Consider the following 21,389-nt stretch of genomic DNA (forward strand, 5'->3'; position numbering starts at 1 on the left):
AACCCCCAGAAAAGCTCAGCTATATTGTTTACTAGAAAGAAAATTCATACCATGGAGGATATTTATTTATTGGGAGTAACGATTCCATGGCAGACTGAAGTTAAATATCTTGGAGTGATTCTTGATAGTAAACTCCTATTCAACAAACATATTAGTTACATTACCTCAAAGACATCCAAAGTCTTAGCACAGCTCTACCCTATGATCAACAGACAAAGTAAACTGAACACGCAAACAAAATTAACAATTTACAAGATGGTAATTTGATCGGTCATCACTTACACATCCCCAGCATGGAGCCACACCGTGAATTCTAACATTCTAAAACTTCAGAGATTACAGAATAAGTGCCTGAGGATGATTCTGAATGCCCCTTGGTTTATAAGAAACACCCAGATCCATAAAGAAGTTAATATCCCTTATATCTCTTCCCTTCTCCTAAATCTAGCTGAGAAGTTCTTTACCAAGACAAGTAACCATCCAAACCCGTTAATCAAGCCTCAGAATATAATGAAGCAGAAAGACACAAATATAAAAGACCAAAGTCTATCTTAACTTAAGTTCAGCTGAACACAACTAACTTCATTTACACTCCATTCATTTGAATGGAGTGTTTATTGAATAAACACTCCATTCAAAGTTCTTTCCTTACAAGACAAAGGGGAATATGAAAAGCAATTTTGCTTCACCCATCTAACCAGAAATGTTAATGTTAAAATGGCTGCGAAGTGCATATTAAAATTGTAATACCATTGATATTACATTGAAATATATGATGGATACGAAGCGTATGAGGATGCGTATTTGACCCATAATGGCCAGTAAGGTGGTCAAACCTTTAAGATGAACAGATAATTTTTCCTTTAAAAGATCCCATCTACTAGCAGAATTTACAAAAAAAAAATTAAACGATTGTTAAATTGTTCCAAAACATGATTTCATTTGAACAGATGTTTGTGCAGCATGAACGCCTATTAAATTAAGGCTATGAGCAGTGCATGGAACAAACCTCGCCATATTGTTTAAACGTAATATCCTAGCTTGCCCTCTTGTATTTACCTGCCATATTCGCTCCATTATCATATGACTGTCCTCTTATATTTCTAATATTTAATCTGTCTGATGTTAACTATTTTTCGATGTCATTAGCAAGTGCTTTGCCATTTTTATCATGTGTCACAATAAAATCTATGAAGGTTTCTTCAATGCTACATTTATTCGCGTCAGGATCAATGCAGGGTGACCACCCAGCAAAAATATTTCGTACTAACTTATGCAGGAAAAGGTACTAGATCTGAAAAAAAAAAAGTACGAAATTTTCATTTGCTTTCGTTTCACTCTATTTAAGACATTTTACGATATTACTACCTTATTATCATAGATGAACTCGATATAAAACTGCTAAATTAACACATGTACAACAAATATGAAAAGAAAAAAAGTAAAAACTCACCTCACTGTCACTGTAGTCATCCATGAGTCCAAGAACTTCAGTTGTCAATCATCGTAACAGAAGTCCCAATTGTAACTCTAGCACTTCACATGTGTATTAATTTACCATATAATTTTTAGTCTCATTTTAGTGTTTAAAATAATGTAACATTAAATTTTCAGTTATTTATTATGCTATTTACATATATACAGGGGTCCCACCCACAAGAAAAACACTGGAAGCATTTATTCATTATTTTTTGTATCATATTTTGCTAAATTAATTAACTCTTCAGAAATAGTAAAATCTGGAGCTGATGAATGTTTCAATTTTTCTTTTGTCAAAAGGAGTCCATTCATCAAAGGATTTTTTTTTTTTTTTTTTTTTAGATTTCGTTGCATGAATCTACAGCCAAAGCATTTTTATAACATAGTTACATTTAATACGTGCACATTGTATTTTCTTAGCAAGTCCGCTATCAGGAGCAATTGTTTTCAATAGAGTTGGAAGAGTATCCATAAGTTACAAAAGCAGATTGTGTTCAGCATCCAGGGATGTTCCATTGGTTTGCGCCTCCTGAGTGGAGTGCAAAATTTTTGTGCCCCCCCCCCCTTTCCATTAAAAATTAAAGGATTCCGAAGTACAATAACATGTTACAATTCATTTTATCATACTTCACATTAAGAGGAATGTATATTAAAATCAGGAAAAAAAACACGAATAGTAAAAAAACCTTATTTTTATATAATAAACAAACATACTCCTATAATGTAACATGGAACACAAGAAGAAAAGAAGAGACTCTCAGAATAACTCAACGTGCAATGGAACGTAGGATTTGTAACATCAGCAAAATGGAATGTTAGAATCACTGAACTAAGAAAGAGATCAGGCATAAAAGATATGGTAACTGCAGTATATGAAAGCAGGATGAGATGGGCAGGTCAAATAGCCAGACTCAGGAATAACAGATGGACATATAGAATATTCAACTGGCAACAAGAATAAAGAGAAAAGCAGGAAGACCACCTACAAGTTGAGAAGATCCACTAGTGAAATCTATGGGTATAACATGGAAAAGAGAGAAGGTCGAGATCGTTGAGGGCATCTTTGTGACCTGCACTCATGAAGAAATCATGAGTGAAACACAGGTCCATCAAGAAGAAAACTCAAGAAACTCCTAGAATGTTTGTTCAGTGTGCTGAGAGCAGTGATTAAAGTAAGTGTTGAAGCTCGTACCATTTATTTAACTACCAAGCGACTCAGTCCCACACTGAAATCTCTCACATTCGAAGGTGACAAATATGCACAATCAGTTCAGTGTATTATTTATTCCCTATTTTTTATTAATGTGTTCGATTGTATCACCCCTAAATTGTGCTGCCCGGGTTCATTTCACCCTTTGCACCCCTGTATGGAAGGGGTCTGCATCATATGCACATAATCTTAATTCTGCCTCTTGAATTTATTTTTCTGACTGGTATTTGGAACTGGATTTAAATAATGACATTATATCTGGTGAGCTTTTAGATTCTACATCTGCTAGTATTTTAGAGTGTTTGCATAAAGAATGAATAGATATTTGCTACCATTAATGCTTATATCACAAAATTTACAATGAGCAGTATGTCCTTTACTTTTACCTGAATAAATCCAGGATTTAAAAATGGGATCCTCCAACCATTCTTCTTTGAATTTTTGCTTATATGATTTTTTCGACTTTTAGATGAACCTTGCAAACCTGAATTTGAATCATAACTAGCATCAGTTTCTCTTTTACCTGAATTATCTGTGTCAGAAGTGGTTTCTTGTGAGTGGGAAGGGCTGGCATTGAGATCTTCACTTTCAATTGCTCGTTTATGCACTTTACTGACTCATGCACTACACACTTTCCCCTGAGATCTAGAATCAATTTAAATTTAGAAAGTTTTTCTTGTCACTTGTTAAATTAAACAAGTTTTTGTTAATAAAATTACTAAAAACACTGGACTTCTTATAACGCCCGAGAAGTGTTTGAACAGCAAAGAATATATTTTCATTGGCTAATACCAGTCGGATTGCGTGAGTACGCGATCGTGGGGGAGGGGGAGGGGGAGGGAAAGACACTAGCGAACAGTGAGAGCGTTAGGGAAAAAAGAGAAATCATATTCTTGTGTCACTGAATGTGACATTATGGGGAGGTGGGAGAAGAGAAAAATATTAAACTCGTATGTCTAACTCTCATATTGTAGTTATTATTATTATTCAGAAGGGAAACAAGTACTAGATTTGTTGGTGAACATACTAGAACACTAAAAATTTATAAAGCGTACTAGATCTAAAACGAAAGTACTAGATGTGGTCACCCTGGATCAATGTTAACATAGCGCAAAATTCGCAAAATTTGAGTTACTCGTTCCTGGTGAGAAGTGGCAGGTGTGCTATCAAATAAAATAGAAAAATATTTTGCTTTTTGAATATTTGAAATAATATGCTGTCTAATGTTAGAAGCAACTATATTAATTATATCATTTTGTATTATAGGCGAGAAATAATTAACTTGATTTTTCTTATGACTTTCAATATGTTGCGCAATAATAGGATCGTAATAACTAATTAATTCTATCGTGTTCAAAAACTTTCCACATTCAGGATGACCAATTTTTTCACAGGTTCCTCAAAGCATCATTATTTTTTTTACACAGTGCAGAATAGCATCCAAAATAACTTTTAAAATATGCCTCCACTTTTCTTTTAAAATTGCTTCTTGCAATCGATCGTCTATAAAACCACCTTTATTAATTTTTGATTCGAAAATTTTCCATTCGACATAATTTATTTTATGATATAATGAATTTTCATGACGTGGTAAGGATTCAAAATGCTGCCAGGCTCGAATGTATGGACCCCGCAGTGGTCCATACATTCTGATTTTTTCCAAAAAGAATACATGGAAAACAGAACAGTGCATCTTTTCCTTTGCAATATATCAACCAATTTCTGCGTACTTGTTCTCCGTTTGACATGGTTTTTACAAACCATTTTTTTTAAAATCAAAATGCCGATTTTCTGTATCAGGATGAACACTTATATTATCGCACAACTCGGGTGCATGTTGAACAAATATCTGTATGTTACTATTGGTTATGTGCCATGTTGTGGGATCATTAAAATCTATTTTTGCATTATCAGTATTTTCTAATTTAACATCCACCATATTAATTATCATTATTACATTGCTTCTCGATTTCCTGGTTTTGATGTTCAATTGTACTTTTCTCTTCTGTTTCAATTTCACATAAAACACGACTACTAGTAGAAGGCAGGTTTAATTCAGTTAAGCTTTAATGAACTAGAGGTATAGATGATTTTTTAATAAAAATATCAATCGGAGTTATATTTTTCTTTATATTTTCGATCTTCTGTTCTCTTATTTTTTTTAAACTGTGCACCGGAAGGTTTTTTGGTGACATATTACCTTACAAGTGTTTTTTAATTTAAATTTGTATTTTTATTAATAAAATTATTTATAGTACTTACTCAGTATGTTGTATATAAACGAAATTATCTGTCTTTTCCAGTATGTTTCGTTCCACAAAAGAGCGAAAATATCTAACAATAATTACGACACACAGCAACAACACGACTGATCTTATGAATGACAACAAGACTAATAATAATTACATGATTTTTGAAATTCTGTCTATCAAAAAGTAGAGATGTTCATTCTATCTACAAAAAGTAGAGACGAATGAAAATATTGAGGGTGGGAAGATTGTGACTTTCTTTGGATCCTGGGTTTGATAGGTGTAAATAAGGGCTGTCGAATAATTTTTGTGGTGGGTCATGAAACGAGGGATTCAGCTAGATGGAATGATATCAAAGGAGATCATAAAGGGATTAAAATTATAATATGGAAGGTAATAAACTTGGGATGGGCAGATAGACATTAGGGGGATAACGGGAGAATGTATTAGATTATCTATGCAAATATTTAGGATTAGACGGGAATTTGAAGATACAAAATTCTACAAAATCATAAAATGAGAAAATACATTCATTAATAGTTAATGGTGCGACGGAACAATTTACTTAAGACAAAAACAAGAACAATTGCAAAGAAATATTATGTTCAAGTGATATTAGGCGCTGTCGTAGCCATATAACCCGAGACGGAACTCACCGGTGTTACCAAATGTAGCGGAATTCCGCTATGTCGCAGAATTTGTGTCTAAAGCGGCGTATTGCCGAAATTTAAAAATACAATATAAAATAGAGGGCTTTTATTATTATTATTATTATTCCTGACACCTCCAAGGAGTCCGAAGACTCATCGCGGGAGGACACCTACAACTGTCTCAACCACTACTACGAATCATCTCCATCAACGCCATCTACCGCCCACCTCCACCACTACCACAACTAGTATGTTTTGTCTGTAAATTGCGTGTGTTCTGAAGGGCCGATTTGTCTGTATGCGGGATGAAAAACCCGAGTTTCCGGGAGAAAAAACCCTGCTACCTCCGTATGAGATCGGCTAACTCACCTTATACCTTTTTATTTTTTTACGTTTTGCGTCCCGAACCTAGTTGCGCCCGTGGCAGGATCCTCTTTCGCCACGTCCTCGTTACGGCACTGGTTTTTCCATGAGACAATCATAATTTTTCCGTTTAAAGAATTCATCCCTTTGCACTCTGCCTCATGGTACAACAGAATTAATCATCAATCATAAAATACAAAGGGCTTTTGCTTATGCATAAATACAGTCTTGACTGCCTTAATATTAATCCAAAATATGTATCCCTTCCACATACACACACACACACACACGCACAGCTTGAGATTTCTTTGTGATCTATAACTTGTACAAACATATACCGTGCTTCAGTCAGTATTTTAACCAGTAATCTTTTCTTTCATTCTGCAGGGCGGCCAAGAAGAAGACGTCAGCGAAAACCATATTTGTGATACCACGGGTAACTTAACCCAAAAAACCTCAAATTTTACTCTTCCTGTCATCTCTATCTCCGCCCAGAGTCATGTAAAATGTTGTTTTTCCTATAGACGAGTTATTCACTGTATTATGTACCATTTGTTAAAATATATTAAATGCCTCTTTTGTTATTTCATCATTTGTTTGTTTTGTTTTGTTTATGTAATTAGAACTTTACGAAGTTTACACCTGAAGTATTTACCCTGCAACAAAGAGGAATGAAACATCTAGAGTTTTTATAAATAATTAAACAATTTAATTACTAATCTAATATTTTGCTTTCATCGCAAAGGCATCATCATATAAGGGGTTGTTATAGGATCAATGTTGAAGAGCTTTTTCATAAAATGGTGAGAGATGAGGGGGAAACAAGGGGTCATTCCTGGAAGCTGTATAAGGAGGGAGTGAGAAGTGGGTTTTTTTTTTTTTATATGCAGAGTTGTGAATGATTGAAATACCTTGCCTGAGAGGGTAGAGAATTCGAATGTTTTTAAGCACGGTATGATGAGTTGTGTGTATGACAAACAGACCTCCTAGATGGCAATTTGTTTAAGTAGGCCTTGATGCCACATATGGCCCAAAGCTTTGGACATATCAATAACGACAGAACCAATTTATCTGAACCCTGTTATGTTGCCTGTCCAGTGATGTAAGTAACGATGTCAGATGTGGATCTTTAATGGTGGAATCCATAATAGTGGTCACTGACTCTGAAAACCAAGTTCGTTCAAGTATAAACCATCCACCTAAGTAGGTCCTTTCTTCTATTGGACTCACTCCACAGTAGCTTTATGTTATTTCTCCCCAATAATGTACGCATTGACTTATTCTAAATCATGAATCAACTTCTCAACTCGTCTGTCATATGGAATGAAACTTTTATCTGCTGGCCTAGCATTCTGAAAGAGATATAAAATTAGTCTAGATATATATAATTTTATTTATTTATTTATTTTTTTACTTTTTTCGTTTATCTTTTATTACTCGATGGGTACTACTTGGTGAGCCTTCAGCTGAAAATCAGCTACCATGTAAGCACGCACGCACACACAAAATTTAATGGCATACACACTATACATCTGTTATATTATCTGTAGAGGGGGCCCTTCTACTCTTCTTTCTTTGCTTCTTTCTTCTCTCCTTGCTCCTTACCCCCAATGCTATTAGAGTAATCGAGAGTTAGGGGCGAATCTTTCCTATTTTGCTATGTCATTTCGCCTATTGCAGCCCCCGAATGGAGTAAACTAGCCCCAATAGGTGCCGGTCCCAACCCCGGATAAATGGCGAGGATTGACGTCAGGAAGAGCATCCGGTCATAAAACTTCACTGCCAGCTCTAGATATGATTAAATGAGTCGAAAAGAAAGTGATACAAGGGCTAGGGCGTACCACGTAAGCGACGCACAGCCACATCGCCCTACAGCTGCTAGAAGTGGACGAGGGCTACCGCATTAAGGGCGGGTGCGGTTAAAGAAGCGAACCCAGCAAGTGGAGAGAATGTTGCGAGTGGGAACGTTGAATGTTGGAAGCATGGCTGGAAGGGGAAGAGAGGTGGCAGACATGATGAGGAAGAGAAAGTTGGACATTTTATATATTTTATGCATGCAGGAGACAAGGTGGAAGGGAGAAAAAGCCAAGGAACTAAGAGACGGGTATAAATTTTTCTAATCTGGAGCGAATAAAGAGGGAAGAAATGGTGTCGGAATTGTGTGTGGGGTGTGGCAGAATGAAGGGTGAAGTACTGGAAGTGGATAGGAGGAACGACAGGATCATGCGAATGAAACTGGATCTAGGAGAAGAACTGGTCATCTTATGTGTATACGCCCCACAAGTTGGCTGTACAGCAGAAGAGAAAGATGAATTCTGGAACGTGCTAGATGAAGAAATGAGGGAACTGGAAGAAAACTAGATGGTGATTGTCGGAGGAGACCTGAACGGACACATAGGGAGACAGAATAGGGACTGTGAAAGGGTACATGGTGGCCGTGGAGCGGAAATGATGAACCGGGAAGGGGAGAGGATTTTTTGGACTTTGCAGTAGCATTTGATCTGGCAATTGTGAACTCCTTCTGTAAGAGGGAAGAGCATTTGATAACATTTAGAAGTGGCAACGATAGTTCACAGATTGACTACATTTTGACTAGAAGAAAACATCTTAAGGCAGTAACAAATTGTAAAGTAATCCCAACAGATCAAGTGGCACAGCAACACCGGCTGCTGTGTGCAGACTTTGAAATAAAGTCGAAGATAAGAACCTTTGGATGCCATGGGAGGAAGAAAATTAAGTGGTTTCGCTTAAAAGAAGAGAGTGTGAGGAACCGTTTTAGGGAGAAGGTGTTAGAGAGAATTTCGGATGGATTAGAAAGTGTACAAGACTGGTGGAGACATAATTCAAAAGTAATTCTAAGCTGTGCAATTGAGGTGCTTGGTGAAACATCCGGAAAGATTAGAGAGCAGAAGGAGGATTGGTGATGGAATAATGATGTACAAGAAGCAGTGACGGCTAAGGCAAAGCAGAAGTAGGATGAGTGAAGAGTGGAAGAGGACAGAGAGAAAAAGCGAGAAGCCAAGAGAGTTGTTGCACAGGCGAAGGCCACAGTATATCAAGACCTTTATGATCAATTAGAAACAAAGGAAGGACAGAGAAAGATTTATCAATTGGCAAAATGTAGAAATAAGGCATCAAAGGACATCGTACATGTGAGGCAGATCAAAGACTCTGGAGGAAGGGTATTAAGGAAGGATGTGGATATAAGAAACAGATGGCAAATATACTTTGAAGGGATTTTGAATGAAGAAAATGCAAGGACTCACAGAGAAGATGGGGAGCCTTATGAGGGGATGGTGCAGAACATTAGTAGAGTGGAAGTGAAGGGAGCCATAAAGCCAAAAAATGGAAAATCAGTGGCCCTGACAGGATCCCAGCGGAGGCATGGAAGGCACTGGGGAAGGAATTGACCTGCTGTGGGACCTGTTAATAAAAGTTTGTCAAGGAAAATATACCCGCGGAATGGAGGAAAGGTACGCTTGTCCCCCATCTACAAGAGTAAAGGGGATGCACAAGACTGTAAGAATGACAGAGGAATAAAGTTGATGTCCCACACAATGAAAATCCTAGAGCGGGTTCTTGATGGAAGGAGGTGGAGATTGCAAAAGAGCAATTTGACTTCATGCCTGGTCGATCGACGACAGATGCTATCTTAGGGGTATGACAGATAATGGAAAAGTTTTGAGAGAAGCAACGGGAGCTACATCTGTTATTTATTGATCTGGAGAAAGCATATGATAGAGTGACAAGGCAAGAAGTCTGGAGGTGTCTGAGGGAGAAGAAAGTACCAGAGAAATATATCAGGTTGTGCAGGAGATGTACAGAAATGTGAAAACAACAGTTCAAACCTGCCTGTGAGAGACAGAAAGTTTTCCAGTGACAGTTGGCTTGCATCAAGGGTCAGCATTAAGTCCGTTCCTGTTTAATATTGTGATGGAGGTGGTGACGGAGGAAGTGAGAGAAGACGCGCCTTGGACTATGTTGTATGCAGATGACATCGTGCTGTGTGCAGAATCAAGAGAAGAAGTGGCAGCCAAACTGGACAGTTGGAGGAAAGTACTGGAAGAGAGAGGTATGAGACTGAGCAGAACTAAGACCGAGTATATGTGTTGCAAAGTGGATGGCAGCCTGGAGACAGATCTGGAGCTGGAAGGAAATGTCATCAGGAAGGTCAGTGACTTTAGATACTTAGGTTCAACAATGAAAGAGGATGGTGAGGCTAAGAAGGAAGTGGCATGCAGGATGGAGGAACTGAAGAGAGATGGCTGGAGTGCTATGTGATAAGAGGGTGCCGATCAAACTAAAAGGCAAAATCTACAGGACAGTAGTGAGACCAGCTATGACGTATGGTTTGGAAACTGTGGCCCTGAGGAAAAATCACATCAGCAGGATGGAGGTAGTGGAGATGAGAATGCTTAGGTGTATGTGCGGTATGACCAGAAAGGATCATCTGAGAAATGACTATATAAGGGGAACGGTGAAAGTTACGAACTTGGAAGCAAAGATACAGGAGGCAAGGTTGAGATTGTTTGGTCATGTGATGAGGAGGGAGGAAGAATATGTGGGAAGAAGGGTCATGCAGATGGATGTGCGGGGGAAGAGGAAGCGCGAACGGACAAAGAAGAGATGGAGGGAGATGGTGGAGGAGGAATTGAGGATGAAGAACTTGGATGTGGCTACATTCCTAGACAGGAAGTTGTGGATGAGACTCACCACAAACAGCGACCCTACTTAAGTGGGAAAAGCTGCAGAAGAAGAATATATGATCAACAAATGGAGACTTTTTTGGCATCACTAGTTCAGGAAAACACACTGGGGTGGCGCCGAAAATGACTAACAGGGACAGAAGGTGTATTTCGATTTCGGAAATCATATTCTAGAGACCAAACATGCATTTTTTTTCCCCACTTCAGATAAATTTGTAGGATGTGAAGGAAGCTGGCGGCATTGATCTGAAGCCACTTGTGATAGTTTGGAATCACCACTTGTGATTGAAAGTGTAGATATAGTGTGGGAATTCTGAAAAGAATGAGGAAGCTTCCATTCAACTGTGGATTATTTCTGTAACAAGATGACAGGTATCTGGATCGAAAGAATGAAAAGCAAAGCCAATGCGACCATGGAAAGAAGTAAAACTCACTTGTCTCCCCATTTGGCAGTTGTAATGCCAGAACATACGTGGCTGTGAATGGTTAAGGGAAGAAATTTCGAATGAGGAATAGAAACTGGAATCCTTTCTCTAGTAAATAACCATTTGCAATTAGAAATGTGGTGGCATTTCACTGGGCGATGAAAGTCATCAAGCACCTGATACCTCTAGTCGGCATTTCCTTCCAAACTAGGAAAGTATTCTTTACTGTAGGAATTCTCATTGTCGCAGAGTCCCTTTATCGTAAAGAGGCCACAGAACGAGAAGGAAGGGGGGGGATGACTTTACCGGGGGTAACTGTAAATTGATGATCACCAGGACACAGTAGCCTAAACTTCAACTATGTGTATAATGATTTTAAAGAAGGTCCTATTGGTCCACCAGGAAATTGATTTAAATCCGATGGGAAACGTTAGCGTTACTGATGCATTTAAGAGATATGTACAGAGATTAATTATTCCTTTTTATGCAATTAGAGAACATCTCTCTTTTTAATCAAAAATTTGCAATCTGATCAAATTTGATAAATTGAACAGTACTCTATAACTGAATATATATATATATATATATATATATATATATATATATATATATATATATATTCAGAAAAAATTTTGCAAGAAAGAGAAACTATCTCTTTATATTAACTCATCAAGTGGTAATGACAAATTTACTTTAGTTGAAACACAAAAATGAAAAGTATTCAATTTGAGAGAAAGACAAACAAATATCTATATGAGGAAGATTATTGTAAAGCCAATATTTATATGATTGATCATCCTGAGTAAATATTTACATGGTGTTTGCAAACCACTACGCTTGACCGCACAAAGGAAGACTTTGTTTCGATTCTAGTCGTCGACTAGAGGAAATTTTTCGAAGCCCTTTTTCGACCGTTCTCCAGTTAGTCGCTCTCTGACACGGGCAAGCGGGTTTTTTTTCCTGGAAACTCGGGTTTTTCGTCCCGTAAACTCAAAAAAATCGACCGTAGAACTCACGTTATTTCAGACATTAAATATATTGTTTTAGGTTTAGGGACCACGAGATGGTGGCACTTGTCAAGCCGTCTCTCTTCACTGCGTGCCGCTTAATTAGTCATAGCCTTGGGCCAGCTATCTCTGATTGGCTGCCAGTGGAGATTGAACTGCTCACTCTGTCTCTAAAAGTTAGATAGGACTAAACGGCCTCGCCTACTCCCTATACGCGAATAAAATGGCGTTAGCTGATTTTATATATATATATACTGTATATATATATATATATAATATTATTGCATAATTTATTATATATTATTACAGATCTTATTACATAATTAATATCTGTACATATACCTTAAATACATCAGTAACGCTAACGTTCCTCATTTGATTTAATCAATTTCCTGGTAGAAATAGGACCTTCTTTAAAATGACCATACACATAGTTGAAGTTTAGGTTACTGTGTCACGTGATCATCAAATATTTACATATTTACTCAGGATCAGTGGCTAATTCTCCATGCTTGCTGCACAAGCTCATTAATTGAGAAAGAAGAAATATTTATTTGTTAATAAATGCATGCCTTTATAAGCATTCCATTTAGGCTTTTATTTTTGTAGAGAGAAGACGTCTTAAGCTTGCGCGGCAATAATTGAGCTTTGCGTTGTGTATCGAAGGTCGATGCTTGCTCGGCTAGTCAAAGCTACCTTGGCTTGCTCGGTTGTAGGAGCTTCCAGGTCCTCGCTGCAGCACTGTGATTTCATGCGCGCCCATAGCCATTTCACGTCATCTCACTCTGTTGTTTAAACACAGGCCATACACAGTCAAAGTAGCTCTAGTCAGTGAGCTTCAGCCAACCTTTACAAGTGCTTGGAAAAATTAAGTTACAACCAACTTTTTATGACGATGTTATTGACCAGTTCATAAAGAAGAACCGTAGGGTAGAATTTGTATTCAAGTAGCTAAATGGAAAAAGATAGAATATCATTTGTAAAAGAAATGCTTTATTTGTATGATTAAATGTACATAAATTTCTAAATACAGGTAACCCTCGCATAACGCGGATGTTAGGTTCCATAGAAATACCGCGTTATATAAATCGCGTTGTGCGAGACTCAGATCACATAGAAAAAGTAGGGTTATGTTCCGAAATCGGTTTTTTTTTTAATTATATAAACAACAATGATATATCCAACAAAATTTTTTTTTATTTAATTCAGGTAATTCATGTAAGTTAAGAAAACATATAAACTATAAAACAAATACATAATATAAACTTATAAAAATTACAAATTGTACGTAAACTTCATTGAACATGATGCACAAATGTTTTAGGCAAAATAAAATAAAGCGCATATTTTAATCGTAACACTCTCTTCAAAAATAACATTTCGTAGATGTTCTTTATTTACGAATGACTGGATCCCATGATCACTTGAAAATCTCTTGGACATCATTTTTATAATTCTCATTGCATACTTCGGCTGGTTTTAGTTATCAAGAAGTCAATAATAAGACCTTGCTTACCACTATGCTGCAATTTTTTATTAAGTTCAAATATGGAGTTAAACAAATATCCAATTGTCTCGTGAATTTTTCGGAACGCTCCACTGAGGGATCATTATCCGTAAAATAACTTCCTAACTTTATTGCCAAGTCCAATCCTTCTGCTAATATCTTTAAACTGAATTCTTTAACGGATTCATCACAATCAGAATCTTCGGGAGAACTTTCTCCGCCGTTTGGTTCAACGTCTTCTATTAACTGGTACCAGTTCCTCCTCATTTAAATCTATTCCCCATCGATTAATCCACTAATTTCGTTTTCAACCATATAGCAAAAGTCCTCTAAGTTGCCATTACTATAAAAATAAAATTTGTACATAAAAAAAAAAAAAGCATTACATATTGTATGTAATTCACCAGAAAATAAAGTGCTCAGCTTGGAATTAACATCCTTATGACTTTTAATGCGCTTTCCTGGCAGAAAACGAAGACAAATTTCAAATAAACATTTATACGGCATGTGAATTGTACGTGAATACGTAACGTGTACGTGAATTGTTATTCACGTACACGTGTGTGCTAAAGAGTATTTGCCCTAATATAAATTCGCTACTTATAACTACATGCGCAATACGGGCAGACGCAAATTTAACGAAGATAAAATTAGATTTTTATGTCGCGCATGGTGAAAAACATATCAAAAGATAAAGAGCTACTACAATTTGTAGACCGCGCTATATCGAAACCGCGTTGTATCCGTAACATGTTATACGAGGGTTATCTGTATATAGTTTTAAATGATCAGTAATTCATTATTCCACTAAGCAGACTTCAATCACACCTCTCACTCCCTGAATGATAACAAGAGCAAGCATGAATTTCAAGACATTCGCCCCTGCTCAGGATGATCATAGCATCATTTCTGTTCTTTCCCGCCAAAGGACGTACCACATTTGAAATTACTTGGATTTTTTTTTTTTTTTTTTTTTTTGAGAAGTTATTTCTTCGATAGCTGAGGGATAATGGAGATGAGAATTGTCCTTAGTAGCATTAATATTAAACGAATATACTATTTAATTAATTTATTAAACAAATTAACTATTCGATTTAATTCTTCTCTTCTCTCTTCTTTGGTGCATCAATCCGAAGATTGGTAATCAGGGCCGGCGGAAGCTGGCATGCAGAGCATGCGGACGTCACCACGAAAGGGGCGACGCTGCCAGGGCATGGTTAATAAGTTCATTTTTAGGAAACAAAATTTTTATCATAAAAACAAAAAATTCTTGGACTGATCAATATTAAAATAAATAAGGCCGGATACACGGAATAAAAATTTTAAAAAATTGTATATTGCCGCCTCTTTGATCAGCCGGCTGTTTACAATTTTGCAGCGAGAGCAGGCTAAACTTGCCTACAGAATGTTGTGTCTATTGCAGTCTATCTAAAGTGAAACGGTGATCGGTTTTTATGCGCAGAAACGAATTTTCGTACAAAACATTTGCTGCTAGTTAGGCAGTCATATGGTACGCATCTGAGTAGGCTACTGACAGCAGCGCAGTGCGGACTATTATTTCGTCTCTGTGTCGTGTTGTGTAATAATTTCTTGTGCGTATAAAATCGAAATGGAATCAAAAATTAAAAAAAAGTTATCCGGTGCACAAAATCGTAAGTGTCATGCTGCGATAGAAGCCGTTATTTAGAAACAAACGGGCTCTTAATAAATTTGTTAAAATATTCTGATGCAGATTGTAACCAACTCGATACATCAGAAATCAGAGTTGAAGAACCGTGCATATCATCCAGTTTTCATGAAAGTACTATTGCAACTGAACAAGATAAGAAGACGCATGATTTAAGTGAAAAACAGTTAGGAGAAATTTAGTTGTAGTTGACCACGAAACTAACACATTATTAGTCTCTGTAAATTTAGAAGATCCAGGTGAATGGGGAAATATCGATGAAAAATTACGGGTTGTTTTAATTGAAATGGGGCCTGTTCAAAAGAAATATATAATATATCCCAGAGATACATAGGTCGTAAATTTGGCGAAGTATTATAATAGAAAATGGAAAATGGGGAGCTCGTGCCAAGAACATAGCTCATTTATTCTGAAACTTTAAATTCTCTTTTTTGCTTTTGTTGCAAACGTTTTGCACCTACTGAATCAAGTAGTCTTGTAGAAGGTTATAACGATTGGAGAAATTTAAGTAAAACTTTGCATAGACATGAGACTAGTTTAACTCACATGAAAAATTTCTTAAAATGGAAGGAACTTGATAAAAATTTAAAAAACCAAACTACTATTGCTTGCCAGACTCAAAGCATGTATGAAATGGAAAAGAAACATTGGACGAGTGTTTTAGAATGCTTGATTGAAATTATAAAATTCCTTGGTAGCCAAACTTTAGCTTTTCGCGGATCATCTGATAAATTATATGAAAGGAATAACGGCAATTTTTTAAAATTAGTCGAACTGTTTGCGAAGTTTGATCCCGTTATGGAAAAATCATGTTGAAAGGGCCCTACATCGAAGCAATAGGGTACACTATTTGAGTAAAGACAGACAAAAGGAAATATTGGAAACTTTAAGTAACGCAATCAGGGATACAATTTTATTATCAATTCGAAAATCTAAATATTATTCCATAATTTTAGACTGCACACCTGATGCAAGTAAAACAGAACAAATGACCATTATTATTCGCTTTGTTTCCTGTGACAATGGAATTGCCAAGATCAGAAAAAAAACTTTTTAGGTTTTGTAGATATATTGGATTCCACAGGATGTGGTTTATGTGCAACAATAATGGAACAACTGGAAAAATGGACATCCCCATTGAAGACATGCGAGGTCAAGGGTATGACAATGCGGCAAATATGAACGGAAAAAAAATATGGGCTCCAAAATTTGCTTTTGAACAAAATTCCTCGAGCTTTTTACGTGCCATTTACTGCTCATACTCTAAATTTAATCATTAACGATGCAGTCAAAGTGAATACAAATACAATTAGTTTCTTTGCAATTATTCAAGATATATACAATTTCTTTTCATGCTCTTACAAACATTGGGCAATCCTTTTAAAGTTTGTAAAAAATTTAACATTGAAACAGCCATCAAAAACGCGATGGGATAGTAAAATTAATGCAATCCGCCCTCTACGATATCAGTTAGGAGAAATTTATGCACTTTTGGAAATTTTAAATAATGAAAATTTTAATAAAGAAACTCAGTATGAAGCACAAATATTATGTTCTAAAATAAAGGACTACAAATTTATTTGCTCTCGTATAACTTGGCGTGATTTACTTAACAGAATAAACCTATGAGTAAAATGCTTCAAGACAAAAATATGAACATTCAGTGGCGCACTCAGGATTTAATCTTGGAGGGGGCCGAGCGCTCAGGAGTGGGGAGAGTTGAGTAGACGTTTTGCGAATACACACTACACATCGCATACGACCTATAACTGAGCATCTGCAGTGATCGCTAATTCATAAGTAGCACACAACATAAATAAAAAAAATGAATTTTAATTAGGAAAAGATTTTTGGAAAATTTTCTAGTGTTTTTTCCTTTTCTTTGGGGGAAACCCGGGTCCCTTGGCCCCCCCCCCCCCTCTGGGTGCGCCACTGTGAACATTACACTTGTTTTACAATCAGTCGAAAACTTAAAAATATTCTTACAAGAGTATCGATCAGATACAAATTTTAAAGAAGTTCTAAAAGAGGTGGATGGAGAACAAGAATTTAAAACTGGTACGGAAGTTCGACGACGAAAGAAGACACGACAATTTGACTACGAGCATCACCGAGCGGTGAACGTTCCTTTTCCAAGTTGAAATTGATTAAAACCTACTTAAGAACAAGTATGTCACAAAAAAGGGTTGTTAGTTTGGAGTTAATAGCTATTTAAAATGATATATGTGCGGAATTAGACATTAAGACCATTATTTCTAATTTTGTGAATATGAAATTAAAACCCTGAAATTTTAATTTAAAAAATTTCAAGTATATTTATGTAATTTAATTATTTATGTTATTCTGTAAAGATGTTATTTTTTTTGAATACTTATAGTAAATGTTCTAATTATTTCTGAATTCTTTTCTTATTTTCCCATCTATCTTGAGTTTCTTTTATTTTCCTAAAAGATAGTTCCGCTTATAAAAATTATTAAAAACATTTTACAAGTTACTAAGAATTTACTAACTTGTAAAATGAAAGAATTTTTTAAACTTTAGTTCAAATAAATTTTAACTTTAATTAAAATTCATTTTAATTTTTTTAGCGATTTGGGTCGGTGAGAAGGCCCTAATATAATCCCTGTATCATTATATTCAACGATTAAAGTGAATTGGATTTGTCAAAATTTGCATTAACTTTTAAGAATTTTTTGAATATTCGGGTTTTTAACGATTATCCTACCTAGTCAACAACTCCGCTTCGTTACATTTAGCGAACCAACGTGTGGCTTTTCTGTCAACATTTATTTAAGAAATTTCAAATAATTTAAATTTTTATTATCGTGAAAGAACCATACACGCCCGGATGGTTACAGAGGGGCTCAGATAGAAATTGCATACGAGCGCCAAAGACCCTACCGCCAGTTCTGTTGGTAATTATAGCAGCACATCACATTCTATCCGGTGTTCTCCTCTTTATAACTGCTAGCGCCAGTTAGCATCATTATGTTATTTATATATGAAATTCTTTGTTTGTGGCCTCTTTCCTTCTACCTTTTAGTTTCTTTCCTTCATTATTTCTGTAATCAGTACCCCAGTGATGACCTCTCTTCAATTTCATGACGGTAATTTTAATAAAGTTAATCATTATCAAATCAGTTATTTCAATCAGCATAACTGACAATGGCCGTTTTTAGTTAATTTATATAGTAGGAATTATGACATTATATCTTTAAATGGTGGGTATAAAATCATGAACATTATTACATTAAATTTTTTAATTTTTTAAACAAAATTTTTTTTTTTTATATATAGTATTTAAAATGCAACATAATTGTATATATATTTTTAGAGATAATACACAGTTTACCCTAGGAAGTAACCTCTTAAAGTACAGCTGTATGACGGCACAAGAAGAAGAGGACCTTTGATAAACGAATTACGTTTATATACGAGTATGTGTGTGTGTGTGCGCGTGCAGAACGAAGAACGTTACGTCTATAAGGGTGAAGCATAATGCTTTTAATCCCTGCTATCTGATAGGTTACTGAGTAGGGAAAAATTTATGAACTACGTGTGCTCGGTCCGAGTTGGACAAGTTATAGATCTTGAAAGGGAACTAGGATGGCTTTAGGTGGTCTATATTTGCATAATTTCGATTCATCATAATTTGCTGCTTGTTGGACTAATTCATTTGGATGTGAGGACGATTTCGAGAAGTACTTTACTGCGAAAGATTACAGGAAAGAGTAGATGTAAGGGATATTTGTGTTTCGATGAAGTTGAACATTTCTAATGTACCATGTGCATTTAAGATCATACGTAAGCATTTGTTTTGCAGTTTAAGGATATTTGAGCTTGAAGTATGGCTCCAGGCGTGGGACGCATAAGTGATAATGGGACGAATCATCAACTGGCAGAGGTGCAATTTGATTTTAATATCTAGTTTGCTGTTCCTATTGATAAGAGGATAGAGCTGAGTGATAACTTTTGATGCCTTTGCACATAAGGATTTTGTATGCGGGCTGAAGGTTAGTTTTCTATCTAGCAGTACGCCGAGATATTTGGCTTCTGTTGTCCAGAGAATCTTGATGTTAAATAGAAAGATGTCTTCTTTGGGAGATGTTGAATTTTTTGTCAACAGAAGAGCACTACTTTTTTGAGGATTTAGTTGCAGTCTCCAATTGGAGAACTAATGTTCCAGTTTCAACAGGTTACCTTGTAGTTTCTTTGTAACAAGATGCGGTTTAATAGATCTGGCCAGTGTTGCTGTATCGTCAGCATAGAGAACAATGATAGATGACATCCCGCATAACCTTCATCCTCTCCAAAATTCAAGTTTCTGTTAACAAGCTAAATATCCTACCTATAGAGCAATTTGGTTTTCGCAAACTCCACAGCACTACTCAACAGCATTGTGTATAGTGGTGGATACAAGGGTCGTCTACAGTCACGATTCGACGGAAAAAAATCCTGCGAATTGCGATTAAACATCTCCAAACGCGTCGAAATGTCTTTTTGCATGCGTTTTTGATCGCCAGTCAACAATCGTGGCACCCATCGCGCACACATACCCGTTCAGTTGAAATTCTTTCAATCTCAGCAATCTCATGCTCTTTCACTCGGCGGTATTTCATAACGATACCAGGGATTTCGTCAATCATTTCCTTCGTAGTGACCTCAGTCGGGTGTCCAGAGCGTGCTTCATCTTCGATGGACTTACGACTACGTTTAAACTTATTTATCCAAAAATAAATAGTCTTTAATGCTGGCAGAGTCCCCATAAACTGCATCTAACTCGGCTTTGATCTTCGCGGCCGTCCAGTTCTTCAAATAAAAGTATTTTATCAAGTACTCGTTTTTCTTCATTTTTATGAAAAATGCGAACATGGTTATTTCAAATGTTTGCCAAACGAGAACTACGCGTCGCACGCGGCTAAAATTTTGCCGGGGATTAGGAAAAAGATTATATGTGCCGATATTGGTATGAATGAACGAATTGTTTCGCCGACCATTGGAAATTTACCAAACTTTTCACACAACCCTCGTATATAACCTGTATATGACATAACCATACAGAAATATATGGCAAACATACAGAAACATCAGAGATTTCCAAAAGACTTGGAAAAAGATTGGCTTAAACATCAACAGGTTAATTTTTCTAAAGAGTGGCAAATTCCATGTCCTCTTTCCAAGCTTCGTCTCTTTTAAAGAAAATATTAAAACAAAACTCGCAAAGAGAATATACTATAGAACTAAAATGGAACTTCGGAATGAAAGAATTTATGATACAAAATACTAAGGAAGCTTCTTTATCTAATACCATTGAACATAATTTAGACAGCGACACTTGGAAACTTATCAAAGAGACGACCGAATTTCAAACTTCGAAGACTGAAACTAACAACAAACTTTATTAGTTATTAGCTTTTCAAGACTCCTGATACCAAATGCATTCAGGTGTGGGCCTCTTATACAAATCTAATCTTCCCTCAAACTCACTCCACACATATATAATAATAATAATAATAATAATAATAATAATAATAATAATAATAATAATAATAATAAACTCGCATCCATTCCTTCTACACAGCCTACGTATCGAATCATTTGCCATCATAGCCCTTCTTAATTCATTTTTATCATGTCGATCATGATAAAAAAAAATACTGACGATTTTCACTTTCTCTCTCTCTCTCTTCACTCTCGCCTCTTCCAACATCCCTTTCATGTCCTCTCTCATACTGAACTTATGGCTAGTTGGTCGTTAGTACCTAACTAGCCACAAGTTCAGTATGAGAGAGGATCCTTTCAAAGTAAAGTTGGGATATCTTTGAAAGGATTACGGACAACTCCGCTAATCATATCCTTGAAACAAAGAAAGCAAAATTCATATCCAAATTTCTTCGACTTAATGATCGACAATATTCGACTGATAACTGATAACTGATGTGGCATGATGGATATCAGTCCCAAGGACTCCAATCCCTTTGTCTCTATGAAATAGTCTTGCATTAAAGATTAGCGAGCACTTGGCTCACCCTATTTAGAGCTGTATGGAGGAACCTGAACCGATAAGGAGAGCTGTTTTCGGGCGCTTATGTTTCCACCTGTCGTG

General features: G+C 36.3%; 1 protein-coding gene across 2 annotated transcripts in view; it reads left to right on the top strand.

Annotated features, from left to right (window-relative positions):
* The window catches only part of LOC150101957 (protein shifted-like), a 104,578-nt gene extending 98,035 nt beyond the window's left edge, over nt 1-6,543 (top strand). For both annotated transcript variants that reach the window (XM_090400024.1, XM_090400025.1), the window contains exon 9: nt 6,339-6,543. In XM_090400024.1, coding sequence (XP_090256150.1) covers nt 6,339-6,379 — 41 coding nt within the window. In that variant the 3' untranslated portion in view covers nt 6,380-6,543. The remainder of the gene's footprint in view (nt 1-6,338) is intronic.
* The last annotated feature ends 14,846 nt before the right edge of the window (nt 6,544-21,389 follow it).

Source organism: Typopeltis vanoorti, chromosome 11, assembly GCF_054136105.1.
Source record: "Typopeltis vanoorti isolate ZY-2024b chromosome 11, IOZ_Tvanoo_1.0, whole genome shotgun sequence".
In the NCBI taxonomy this organism is placed as follows: domain Eukaryota; kingdom Metazoa; phylum Arthropoda; class Arachnida; order Uropygi; family Thelyphonidae; genus Typopeltis; species Typopeltis vanoorti.